Source organism: Podarcis gaigeae (assembly GCF_964106915.1).
Source record: "Podarcis gaigeae genome assembly, chromosome: 1".
NCBI classification, from domain to species: domain Eukaryota; kingdom Metazoa; phylum Chordata; class Lepidosauria; order Squamata; family Lacertidae; genus Podarcis; species Podarcis gaigeae.
This window is the reverse complement of record NC_139678.1, coordinates 65392762-65406921: the sequence shown is the minus strand read 5'-3', so window position 1 is coordinate 65406921 and position 14160 is coordinate 65392762. Positions and strand designations below refer to the sequence as shown.

The 14160-nt window shown below is 40.3% G+C and overlaps 1 protein-coding gene across 7 annotated transcripts in view; it reads left to right on the top strand.

Moving 5' to 3' along the window:
* CCDC73 (coiled-coil domain containing 73) overlaps positions 1–14160 on the top strand; it is a 60973-nt gene that overhangs the window by 13435 nt on the left and 33378 nt on the right. For 4 of the 7 annotated variants that reach the window (XM_083724788.1, XM_083724787.1, XM_083724789.1 and 1 more), the window contains 3 exons: positions 11827–11895; positions 12825–12896; positions 13204–13239. In XM_083724788.1, the coding sequence (XP_083580914.1) occupies positions 12876–12896; positions 13204–13239 (57 nt within the window). In that variant the 5' untranslated portion in view covers positions 11827–11895; positions 12825–12875. Of the gene's footprint in view, positions 1–1185; positions 1971–11823; positions 11896–12824; positions 12897–13203; positions 13240–14160 lie in introns of all 7 variants that reach the window. The other 3 variants (XM_083724786.1, XM_083724785.1, XM_083724791.1) reach the window with 3 other exon arrangements.

The following is a 14160-nucleotide window of genomic DNA, read 5'->3' as shown; positions in this document are numbered from 1 at the left end:
AATCAAGTATCTACTAAAACATGTTTAAAAGATTAAATTAAAACAGATACATGCCGATCCACATTAGGGTTGTTGTTTTTTGCACGTATTATCACTTCTTGCCACCTTGTGATACATGTGACACTCACACCACACTTCTGTTGATACCACTACTTCCCTCCTGGGGCGCGGAGGGTGCCCTCCCAGGCCACTTGGGTGTACTGCGCGGTGCACACGCCCTACAGCCAGGGTGGAGTGAGCCGCCGATGGGGGCAGAGCGAGCCGCCGATTGGCGGACATTTGGCGCACTGCCCGCCAACGACTCCCAAGCCTCCCCCAGCTGTCAAAATGAAGTGGGAAGGGGGGAAGGCTGCCGGCAAAGCGGCACAGCTCCCCCTTCCCCCAACGGCTCAGGGTAGGCTTGGGAGTTGCGGGTGGGCGGCACGCCAAATGTCACCCCCCTCAGCGAAGACACCTGAGGTGATCCGCCCCACCACACACACCCTTCCTCCGCCCCTGAGAGGAAGTCTCATTCCAGCCAGTTTGGAATCGTTGGAATGGGTTCCCCACCATACAGGTGAAGTTGGAAAGCTGTCCAGCAAGACAAGAACAGGTCTGAGAAAAGGTATATTGAAACAGCAGGGGAACTGTTCAGCCAAGGAGTCAGTCTAGAGCAGGGGTAGTCAACCTTTTTATACCTACCACCCACTAATGCATCTTTCTTGATGGTAAAATTTCCTTACCGCCCACCAGTGCTCTATGGAAGAAGGATTCAGCTTGTGCCGTAGAAGCCCCTACCACCCACCTAGAATCCTGAAACGCCCACTAGTGGGTGGTAGGGACCAGGTTAACAACCCATGGTCTAGAGCAAAAAGAGCTAGGCAGAAGGAAGTGTGTCACTAGAAGGCAGAAGGCAAGCAGTTTCATAGCTTGCATACTGCCTTACCCTGCCGCAGCATGCTGATCTAAGGCACCTCCATATGAATTTTTTATCGTACATTAATTATTATTTGTGCTCTTGATGCTAGTGGGGTGATCCCACACGATCCCACTATCAATACTGTTGGCTCTTGGACAACTTCTGGGGTGATTGCACTTTTTCATTTCCAATCAGTATATATCCCATAACCTCTTGCTGAAATCCCATGACTTCTTGTACCACAAATGTTCTGTTTTTATTTTTGTCTTGCTTTTGTTATGCTATAGCTGGCAGCACTGGGGAAGCATCATGGTACAAACTGAAGCAGAATAAATTCACCACTCACTGTTACTGCATCCAGAATATATTGCAGAATGTACCCACAAGAGAACACCAGACTGATTGTTATTATGTCCTGATGTGTAAAACCACAGAATTCAAAGAGGGTGTAAAGTACTTTCTTTTTCCCATGGCTGTATGTGTGGTAGGGTGCCCATGCTACAAATTTGTATTGACTTCCTAAAAACTTGTAACATGGGCACCATACTGGGGCATCCCCAAATAGTGCTGAAATACAAGCTTATTTTATGGTATATAAATTAGTGCTTGCTACTGCTCTTGCTAACACTGATATAGTGAGCACAATATGCCAGAGCCTGTTTAAATAGAAAGAGCTTGACCGAGTTGGCATGTGCAGTTGCTCTATGAGCTCAGCTCTGTCCTTGTGGGAAGTCTACCAGCATGATGAAGGGGTTGGTGGCAGTAAACTGCACCTGCAACAGTGTGATTGGATTGTGACCTATATGTTTTAAAGTTTTAGCTAATATTTTAAATTGCAGTATAAATACTTGCCATTTTCTGGTGTAGCAATTTTCTGAATGATACTCTTTTCATTTCAAGTAAAACGCACGCTAAAAAAATTATAGATACAATTTCTAAAATGGATGAAGAATTCAATAAGGAAGCACCTGCCTGTACCTTACAGAATTCTGCCGAAGCATTGATTTCTCTTCAGCTATCAGATTTTAAAACAAATTTTCTGGAGGCAGTAGAAGAATTGCGTATGAGAAGGGTAGGCACATTTACTTATTTACTTAGATTTCTAGCTAATTTGGAAATGTAAAGCAATTAAAGGCATTCTTATTCCTAAGCCTTTTAACTTTTTTTTTTAGCTTTTTAATGTTATTTTTATAGTTTTAGTCCCTGATTAATCTGATGGTGATTATTTAGCTTGTATTTGAGGTATTAATTTGTATATGTTACTGCTGATGTTGATGCTTTTCCTCCCCCCCTCGTTAACTGGCTGTGTTACTGCTTATTCTTTGTATTTTTCTGGATTTTTTTTACATGTTTTAATGAATTATATATGTTTTATATTCTGTTGTACATTATCAAGAGGCTCATTGTATGAGGCAATGGATCAGTGTAACAAACAAAACAAGCAAAATGAAATATACAGTAAAATGTATTAAAATTTATCCATGCTTTGTTAGCCTTTGCCATTGGAAGCCAACCTAAAGTGGGTTTTACACAGCTTTTACAAAATGCTATATTGGTCGCTAGTAGAAAGGAGTTCCACAGTCATAAGAATGCATTTCTTATGCACAGCCTTGCTATTCAACATGAATGGTATAATCAAAAGGTGGAGAAAGGTGGTTTTTATGGATTTAAGTGTCTTTAGCCCTCAGGGCTGGGGTTGAAAGTGTGGTTCCCATTGGTGCAATGGCAACCTTGAGGTCATCCGTTGCTTCCCACAAATCCTCTGAGCCTTCCCATGCACTTTTCCTCCCTTGAAAAGTACACAGAGCTGAAGCAAGAAGTTGGAAGAGTGATGATATTCCCCACTACACATTGCAGCTCTGTTTGCTTTCCATCTGCATCTGACTTTTACTGAGATTCCTTGGAAAACCAGACTTTATGTGCGTGCGCTTCCTCTCTTTCTGTCACTTACTTTGCATGTCCATGTGTCCATGTATGTGATTGACTGCGGAACAGAGAAGTGATCAGAGGGTGTGGTGCCCACACATTGAACTCAAATGTGCCCATAGGCCTAAAATGATTGGCAACTCTTCCCTTGAGGAGTTTCACAGGTTAAAGGAGTGGTGAAAGTGGCAAGAAATGAGGATCCTGGATACTGGCAAAACACCATGGAACATTGGAAAAACGGCATTTCAACACCATAATCACTTAGCTTTGATACTGCTATAACATTGATTAGAAGATTCCTGGTAAAACACATATATCACTTTAATCACTGGTCAAAGCCAGCTGAAGCTTTTTGACAATCCTTAAGGGTAGCTCAAAATAAGTAGGCATTACAGTAGTTTATGCTTGATGTTAGTGAAGTTTCAGTGATGGTTTAAGGTCTGCATCAGTGCCCACCCATCTTTGTAGGTACAACTGCCATCTATATTGTGTAATCTCACAGGATCCTATATTTTGTTTTTAAGAAGTTTTTTCCCCCATTCACAAATGTAAATACTTTTGCATATCTAGGAGGTCTCATGAGTATGTATAAACCATTACCTTACTTTTGAGTGGCCCTGTGTTGCTTATAAACTGATATGTACTCATCCACTTAAGTTCACTATTAGAGGGAACAAGTTGGACTTGCACAAAATGTTGTGGTTTATCTCCCCTCTCAATATAATACTCTTTTCAAGCATAACATCCAGTATTTACAGACACATGTCTCATTTTTATATCCTGTCACTCCAAATTCTATGACTATTAATCATTCTCAGACCACATTGGGCTGGCTTTGGCCTTTTGGGGTTTTGAAAAAAATATTAATTCAAACCTTGTGGTTTCCCCTAGCATACTAATACTCTCTTCTTGTTTCTCTGTTTGGAGGTATGTAAGAAGGCATTGCCCTGAAAAACATTAGAGACAGAGTAAAAGAGATAAGTGTAGCTGCTAAAGGAATCAGCTGTCCAGACTGATGACAAGATTCAGGAAATATTTTAAAACTGAGACTGGCCATTCCCTGTGGCATGGCTAAAGTGGTGATAATCCTGTGTCTCACAGTGAACTTGGTGCTGTGTTGTAGTGGCCTCAGCTGCTGTCCAAGTCCCTTCTAGCTGAAGACTGGAATCCTATTTGCATATGCATGACCTGTGGCAACGGAATAGTGCTGTGGGTATCTTTGTTATAACTGTACATAACAGTGAATTATTCCTTTGTATTGTTGTGCTCACTCCAGTTTTCTGAGCATTGAAAAACAGGAAAGAGGGAAGAAGAATATGCCCCTTTCTAGAAGAAAACTCTGGCCATTACCTTTGTTATACAAGAACCAGCACTTCACTCTCACCAATGCCAATCTGTTCAATGAAAGGGAATCTGCCAGGCTAAATTTCAACCAGTTTGAGCCACTATAGGGATGCTTCTCTATGGGTACTTATTGTGAGATTTGTGCTGCTGATGTATGCAAGTTATTTGCAGCATCCACATGGTAGTGTTGGCATCAGAATGCCCCCTATTGAATCCAGATTTCTCTTTTCCAGGAAAAAGCCAATTAAGTTTTTAAAACACCATGTTGCCAGTTACCTGCTTACAGTATTAAGCCTCTTCATGGAAGCATCCTAGTAGTCTCTTTTTACAACCCCAGTCATAAGCTGGACAGGGTGTGTCCTTCAGGCCACCCCCTCATCTAATTACACTTACATAAGCTGTTCTCTGTGCAAGGGCAGTTACTTTGCAGCATGGCCTGAAGAAATATCTCAGGCATTACCAATTCTTAATTGTACTTAAGTATCATGCATGGTTAGAGAAACAACCTATTCATGCATTAGCCATCTCCACTCTTAAAAATTTTGTTTCCTTGTTGCTGCCTATTATCTGTGTCTGGGGACCAGGGACAGAGCCCACTCCTTTTATCTTAAAACGTGCTATAGCGGGCTTTGAACTTTAGAAATGTTTAGGTACAGGTAACTCACAACATATGCTCATTTAACTTGTGCACATTTAGCTTTACAGTACAGTGGTGCCCCGCAAGATGAACGCCTCGCAAGACGAAAAACCCGCTAGACGAAAGGGTTTTCCGTTTTTGGAGGCGCTTCGCTAAACGAATTTCTCTATGGGGTTGCTTCGCAAGACGAAAAAATCTTGTGAGTTCCCGCGTTTTTTTCTGCTTTTTCCCGCCCTTTCCCTAAGCGCTAAGCCGCTTATCAGCTGTTCCGCTGATAAGCCGCTTCTCAGCTGATCGCTAAAAGCCGCTAGACCGCTAATAGCGCTAATCCGCTAAGCTGTCAATGGGCTTGCTTCGCAAGACGAAAAAACCGCTAGACGAAGAAAATCGCGGAACGGATTAATTTCGTCTTGCGAGGCACCACTGTACATGGTTGGCAAAATTAAAAATAAAAAGGGGGCAGAAAGGGGTTGGGCATCTGGGAAAAAAAGACTTTTCAATGCTACCCGCTGGTGAACCACATGTGTTTTGACTATACTGTACTTGATTTTTGTTTTATGTGCTGTCCCTGGAATGTAACCCCAAGTTGAGTTTCGCCTGTACAGTATTAACAAGTTTTGCTTCAACATCTAGTTTATGTAGGCCCATTGCAGGGTATCCTAAAACAGACTGTGAAGTAATTTGGAAGTCTGAGAACTGTTTGATTGAGCAGCATGAAAGAAATGGATTTTGCAATTTCGTAGGAGGTGGATTATGAGTTTGAAAAAGATGGTAAAAGTACCTAGTTTGGGTTGCTTGGATGTGAGCCAGCTGTACTCTGTTCCTAAATCTGTTCAGGGTCAAGAATCAGGGGGGCTTGACCAATGTACAGCCTATCTTGTAAAACTACAGCCTGAAGCAAGCACTTTACAAAGGCTTGACACTTTCTAAAGGTTATAACGAGTAAATAAACCATCAAATGACTCCTCTTTTATTGTTATGGTGGTGTTTTTGTAAAAACACTTAAATCCTTGTAGTCCTAAGGCAGCTAATAAAATATCAAGACTTCTAAAGGTTTTGTGTCTCTTGTTATCATCTAAAAATTATATACAGTTTTCCTCCTAAACATAAGAAAGTTTTCTTTTTAATGTGTTGCATGGATGTTTCAAGATAGAATGTATAAGTTTTTAAAACTTCCAGTTTAGAATGATGGGGGAGGGGACTAACAGTGGTGAACTGAAGACTGGCTAAAGTTATTTGTTTAATTAAAAATCCCTTAAATCTTTTAGGGAGCAATCTTAACCCAAAATTTGTGCTCCTGGAGGGGATTAGTATCGAGCAGAGGTATCCCTCCACCTTCTTCCACCTGCCCGGAAACCTATGTCCCCACTGTGGAAGGATGTGTGAATCCAGAATTGCCCTCCACAGTCACTTACGGACTCACTGTTAAGACCATGTTCATGAAAGACAATCTTACTTGGCGATGAGTGATCGCAGAAGAAGAAGAAGAAGAAGAAGAAGAAGAAGAAGAAGAAGAAGAGCTGGTTAGGAGGATCAGGTATCCTGGAACACCCTGCTGTAGTTTCTACAGGTGCAAACTATTTGAGATATCCTGCTGGTGCAAGGCTCTGAAATGGCATTTTGGAGATGGGGCATAGCTGGGCTGGCTAAGGATGTTCTGGATCCTAAGCCAATCCATTCACAAGTAAGGACCTGATCTGCAGGCCAGTGGCCTACAAAAGCGAAAACAGAAATAACAAAGTTCTTGGCTTTGAGTGGCATGAGGCAGTAGTGTTTTGGATGCAGCAGTGGTTCTGCAACTCTGACTTCCTAGAATCATAGAATTGTAGAGTTGGAAGGGACCCCAAGGCTCAATCCCCTGAAATGCAGGAATCTCAACAGGATCATAAATGACAGATGGCTATCCAGCCTCTGCTTAAACCTCAAGGAAGGAGAGTCTACCTCTCCTGGGACTCCGTTCCACTGTCAAACAGCTCTTGCTGTAAGAAAGTTCTTCCTGATGTTTAGTCAGAATCTCCTTTCTTGTAACTTACCATAAATCTTTTCATTTGGGTCCCAGCCTCTGGAGCAGGAGAAACCAAACTTGTTCCCTCTTCCATGTGACAACCCTTTAGATATTTGAAGATGACTATGATATCTTTTAGCATTCTCCTCTTTACCAGGCTAAACATACCCAATTCCCTCAACCATTCTTCATAAGGCTTGGTTTACAGACCTTTTATCATATTCATCTCCCTCTTCAGCACATGTTCCAGCTTGTCAATATCCTCCTTTAATTGTGGTGCCCAGTACTGAACATAGTACTCCCAGCAGTATATTATATTTGTGCAGCTGGTTCTTCCACCCCAAGTGCAGAACTTTATATTTGTCCCTATTGAAATTAATTTTGTTAATATTGGCCTAGTTCTCTTATTGTGCTTCCTCCTCACTATTGCTCCTTTTCATTCAACTTTATGCACACTGTTTGCAAACTTTATGAAAGAAGTGAGACACAAGTTGAAGGAGGAAGTTCAAGTTAGCAGCTTCAGTTCTTTCCATTCAAATATTTTGTTGTAGTTTAAATCATATAGGGTTAATTCCATGTGCCACTAGATACATGAATTGTGTGGGAACAGATCAGTGGAGGTGATACTTTGTTTCTCCTTGTGCTGATGCATATTTAAGCAACTGTCAATGGGCAGTTCACCAGCAGAATAATTTGTACACAGTGGAAACAAAGTTTTCTTTCATTCCCACTTTTCTTCTCCTTCCTTTCCTTCAAATTTAAGTCAAGTGCTGGTCTCCTAAAATGTCATTATTTCTAAACAATTCCTAAGCAATCTTATAACCGAATCCTAATGAACTTATAAGTAAATTGCTTAGATCCAGAAATGCTAACAAGACATACTATTAGTTATAGTAGCTCCCACTGTCAAATAGAAATGGAAGAGAATTTTGTTTGGTTTGCATTTTTAAGTGAAATGACCTAATCTGCACATCCCAGATTAATAAATGAACCGGAACATGATTATCCTTCAGATCTGCACTTCTGTGAATTTTACAATACAGTTCTTGGCTCAGATAATGCATCAAAGTGCATTAGGGTAAAATACATTTTGAAATGTGTGTATTGAGATAAAATATGTATTTAAGCGCGCATTGTGTGACGAATACTTTTTTAAATATGGATTTAAATAATCAATTTTGTATGGATTTTTTTTTTTTAATTACAGATCACTGCAGAATTGGGACAGAATTGACATGTAGAATTGACATAGAGATAGGAAATTGATTGATCGGTCCATCCCTGCTGTCAAACAGCAGCCTACTTCCTAAATTTTCCACACTATAGAAAGTGGTTTCCTGCTGGAAGCTGTAGGCAGTACCCCAGACTTATGTAGCTTGGGAGTCTTCTGGTAGCACCCCTCCTCTGTTAACCATTTAGCATCACCCTGTCCATTTGTGGCAATGCCAGAAATAATTCTGTACAATATAGAAACGCATGTATAAACAGGCAGACAGTTGTCTTTACTAAGGTCTGAACTTGGCACTACCTGCACCCGGTTGCGTGTAGCATTTCCATTTAAAATAATTAAATAAATAAAAGCTGATGTCAAGAATAGAAAAGGGCAGGGAGGTTTTCTTAACCCTTTCCCATCTGGCCATTTTTCTGCTTAAAATTGCCCTTCCCCAGTTGCTTCTCCTGGGGGGGGGGGAATACACAAGTACACTTTACTGACTGTTTTCTACAGGATTTTTACTAATAATGTATCATGTTTCTGCTTTTCATTAATGCATGCTTTACTCGTAGCACATTTTAACAGCATTTGTAAATAAATTGTTTGAGAGCATACTCCCCCTTCTCTGAAAAGTCATAGGGTAATCAAAATAATTGGCTTTTGTCCCTGATGGGGGAGTAATAGAAGATGCATCCGGATTCAGTGTTTATAGATAATTATAAGAAAACTATTTTGTTGTAGTTACAGAATATTACTCACTTAGGGAGTGCAGAAAGGTTTTTTTATGAGCTTTTATATTTTTGTGTTTATCTGCCTTACTTTTACGCCGCATGACATTTGTAATATTCTGCAAACAATACTATAATCACAGAAGCAAAGGCTTTGCGGTTTTGTGACAGTAGATAAAAATCAAGCAGTAAGAGGATTGGCAGAAACCCCTTTCTGAAACCCTGGAGAACTGTTGCTAGTCATTGTAGGCAATACGACAGAGCTAGGTAGACGGTTTGACTCAGTGCAAGATGGCTATCTGTATTCATAACTTTAGTATTGGTTATAGTATAACACATAATAACAATCTGAACATGTTAAGATTAAAACATTTGGCTGCAACATCAGGTCGGTAACCAACACTCCTGGTTTTCAACCCAGATTGAAAGACGCTATTGCTATCAATTGTAGTAAACAGGTAAGTTGGAATTGATGGTAGTTGAAGGAGCACAGACCCGACCTCTAGACGAAAGAGAAGGCCTTGCATTACTGATGATGTTTGTGCTCTTCTGGCTAACCAGACTCACTGTTTGCAAGGGCTTGTGGGCCAGTTTTTGCTTCTGAATTCTCAGGTGGCAACTTTGTCCAGGGTTGACTTTTTTCAGTTGCATCTACTGTGACCTTCTCTGGAAAATAGGTATCTTGCAGCAAATGATTCATACTTTTGTAGATTGGCTCTAATTGGGATATTCTTTGAATAGCATTTGGGAGCTTCAGTGAATATAAAACAAAGAAGCCTGTCTTCTGACAGAAGTGGGTCAGTGGGAACATAAAGCTTGTCCTGCAACAATTGTGCAATTAACTATTAGCTTTCAGATACAGATAGAGGGGCTGGTTTTGACCTATAAATCTGTTGAGGCTTTGAAATCCACGTATCTCAGGAAGCATTTCAGCCAATATGAACTCTCCCTCCTGTCATATTAATCCTCCTGTATAAAAAACATGTGAGGAAACTTTGTACTAATATATGCAGTGTTAAAAGAAGCCTTTATGGGGGAGTATTTCTCTCTCCTCGCATTTTCTTTTTTCCCTCTCTTTGAAACTTTCCTTTTATTTCCACAGTCTTCTTTCTGCCTTCTTTTCTCATTTGGGTTTTCCTGCTTAATTTGATTATCTTTGTCTTCTGTGTATGGAGGTATTAATGGTGGTTGGATATGTAAGTCTCATTAAAAATCCATTGTTTTTAACTGGGAGGAACCTGTATGTGGTGCTTGAAATCAGGAAGGCTGTGTTGAAGGAAAGGGAGGGGAGAAATATGTGTTAAAAGTATATGTGTACTAAAATGAATTAAATGCAAATGAAGTAAGATCTTGTGCACAGGCTGTGGTTCATTGTAGTGGGCCCGAATTTGAGGAACCTCTTAGGGTTCCTATAGACTCCTAACAGTTTGAGTTCACATATAAGAAGGTGGGACCACATTTTAGCATCAAGAAAGCACAGTGCTAGGGGAAGCTAAACCCCTTCCTTTTCTTACCTTCCCATCATTCTGGGCACTTTTCCCCAGCTGAATGTCTATATCCGAAGTGAGTTAGACTGTGTAATAGATAATGGAGGGACGGTTTAGCTGTTCCTACCTGTCCACCCTTTCTCATGTTAAAATGAGACATCCACCTCACATTATATGAGAGCAACATAGATATTGATCAAACAAATATGAGTGTCCCATCATTTTTAGATTAGGTCTAAGATACTCACCTTAATTTCATCCTGCTTTTCACTGCTCCCTTCCCATTTGAGTCCCCCTTAGATGCATTTTTCCTTGTAGCTATCACATTGCCCAGGATCATCTCAGAGTTGAGAGTCTTGCCAGTGAAGGAAGATTTACTTATATCCTGATTGGGTCACCTTCTGGTTTTTTTCTTCCTAGGTCAGCTTTCTGTTTCTTATTACATTTAGGCCCCACCTTTCCTCTAAGGAGCTCAAGGTGGCATATGTGGCTAGTGGCGGAGCTTCATGCTCTGGCACCAGGGAGGCGGAGAAGAAGGTGGGGGCAGGACTGGTGTGCGGCCTGGGGGCGTGGCACCCAGCGCAGGTGGGGGGGGGCAGCCACAATGGCACCCCACTGGGATCGCACTGTCAGGGGCGGTGCACTCCCCCCGCACTCCTCTTCCTCTGCCAGTGTATGTGGCTCCCCCCCTTCCCATTTTATCTTCACAACAACCCTGTGAGTTAGGTTAGATTGAGAGACAGCGACTGGCCCAAGGTCACTCATTGAGCTTCATGGCTGAGAGGGTGTTTTTACCCAGGTCTCCCAGCTAAGGGATGATGTTGTAGGAAGGGCTGTAGCTCAGTGGCTGAACATCTGCTTTTTGTGGTGAAGTCTCAGGTTCACATCCTGATATCTCCAGCTATGGCTGAGAATTTCTCCTTTCTAAAACCCTGAAGAGCTGATACCAGTAAGTGTGGACAGTACTGAGCTAGGCATGGGTGTAGCCAAAGGGGGGCGGAGTGGAGGGTAGCTGCCCCCTAAATCAAGTTTAACAAACAAGTTGGTTCTGCTCGCCCTGAAACATAAATCCTGCCTATGCCCATGGTGCTAGGTGAATCAATGGTCTGCTTCATTATAAGGCAATTTCCTGTGTTTTTATGTCTGATGTAATTCCTCACAGCCTGAAGTTTGTGCACTGCCTGCCTCCAGTATGATTTTTTCTTTTTTTAGGATGAAGGAGCAGGAAAATATATATTGGTGAAAGAATGGATTGTTATTAATTATAAACAGTTATTGGTGAGATTATTAGTTTCTGCCGCTTAATATTTGTTGAATCTTAGCCTACTGGCTAAGATCAAGTATAATATTTGTCATTTGAAGCATTTTGTGTGTGTGTGTAAAGGAAGCCATTACACAGTACTGTGTGTTTCTAATGTATACTTAAGACTAGATGGAATTTATTCTTCCTAATGAGTGAGACATATATTTAATACTATTCAGAGCACAAACAACTATCCTAATCTTATTAACTAACATTTCTTTGAAAATGTTTTTTTTAAAAAACAAACACAGTGACTAGTTTTTTGTATGTTTTTGAAACTAGGAGACTGAAAGTCAATATGAGGAACAAATTAGCAAATTTGTTGTTGAAGTACAGGAGCTTGAGTGGCAAAAGGTTGGTGTTCTTCAAACAGTTAAAACTCGATAGCATCTGTTCATAGTAATTTTACTGTTGGAATTAATATCAGTATTGAAGAATTGTAAAATATGGTTTCTGATCTAATATACATGTTTCTATAGCGTTCTGAGGTTTTGTGTAAGCAGTGTCAATAGAATTTATAAAATGTGTGTTTCTAAAGTCTTTGCTCTAAAGAGATGTAGGATTTGGCAGATTTAGTGATTTATTCTGTCAAAATTGAATGTGAAGAACCATTATATGAGGTACTTTGAATGCAGTACCTTTGGTTCTAGCCAGTGTTATACTGCACCTTCACTCTTCTCTCTGAATCCAGATAACACAGAGCACAGCTAAAGACTGTGTGTCTTCAGTTATGCTTGGCTTTACAGGCAACCAAAACATTTTGTACGGGAATTTGAATGCAAGTTGTCTCCTTAGACACCATACACTCTCTTGTTGCACTGCTGCTGTGGATGAGGGTGGCAGTTTTTAAAAAGGCAATTCTAAATAAGCTATAAATATTAGTATCTCATCTGTACATACCTTAAAGTAAATGAGCATTAGAATAGCATTTTCATTCAGGTCCCAAATCATAGAGTTAAATTTTAATAGAAATGAATTTCTTCTAACTACACTAATATACCTATGCTTTTTCTTCTTGGTTGGAAGATTTGTTGCAAGTGTTGTTATTATTCTTGTATGCCTTCTTTAATCATTATTTGATTATTTATCTTCATTTTTTTGATTTATGATTTTCAGTTTATACATCTCACTAATTTTCACTTATTTGATTATTTATTTTTAACCAAGAAAACTTGAAAATGAAAATTTTTCTTAATGTATAATGACAAATCTTACTTTAAATATGTTTATATATGCCTTTTTAACTGTCTTGTTCTGCTTTAATTTAAATTGTCATATAATAGGTGGCTCTTCAGCATCATAAAGAAGCATTAAACAAACAGCATACAGAAGCCATGACAGCTATTAAAAAACAGGTACTCAATGAGTCTTTCTTCTCAGCAGTAATATACAACAAGTGGTATTGTCATTCATATTCTCAAGACCAGTTAAGTTGAACTACTCAAAAACAACAAGCCTTATCTAGTCTCAGCTATAATGAGAGCCTTGTTGATGGTGATGAGTATGTACATGAAGTTCCTTGAAGTTGGGGAGGTGGATAGGAATGAATCAATTTTTGATAGGAATGAATCAATTTTTGAAAATGTACTACCTTAAATAAAAAGTTACACATGTTGTTTGATCATACTATTTAAATTTGTTTCCTTCTTGTGGCAATTCTAGTTCCAATTAAGACTATTTGCTGCAGAAGAAGAAAAGGTAATGATATGACTCATTTGTCAAAAAAAAACCAAACCATAGTCAGTTAGTGGTTGGGATTCAGAGTGCTTAGTGTGGGCTTCTATGTGTTCATGGGGAGTTTTCAGCTTGTCCCTTCCAGTGGCAGCCCTTGCAACCACTGAAAAGTTCCCACCAAAGACCGAGGACTCTGTAGAGCATCTCTGCATGAGAAGTACCAAGTGTTGCCTTGTGCATATATCTAATGCTTTGATCATATTAGGGTTGCCATATGTCCGGTAAATCCCAGACATGTCCTCTTTGGGAGGGCCAACATGCTGATCTGGGTTTTGCTTTTTTTTCATTTTAAAGGAAATGTCCGAGTTTCTTTGTTTGTTTGTTTATGGGGTTTTTTTTGTCTCAGGCTCAGATGCAGGCGGCTTGGGCATGGGTTCTCCGGATGCTGTGATTTGTTTCCCTGGCTCAGGCTATCCTCTATTTTGCACTTCAAGATATGACAACCTTAGATCAGGGGTCAGCAAACTTTTTCAGCACGGGGCTGGTCCACTGTCCCTCAGACCATGTGGGGGGCTGGACTATATATTTTTTTTGGGGGGAGAGAATGCATTCCTATGCCCCACAAATAACCCAGAGATGTATTTTAAATAAAAGCGCACATTCTACTCATGTAAAAACACCAGGCAGGCCCCACAAATAACCCAGAGATGCATTTTAAATAAAAGGACACATTCTACTCATGTAAAAAGACACTGATTCCTGGACTGTCCATGGGCCGGATTTAGAAGCCAGTTCGGCTGCATCTGGCCCCCAGGCCTTAGTAAGAGATTCCAACCTGAGTAAGGCATAAAGATACTAAAGATTGTTATCATAGTATCCCCATAAAGTTTGTTGAGTAACACTGTTGGAAGTAGCCTAAATCTTTGAGCACAACTTTTACCTTAG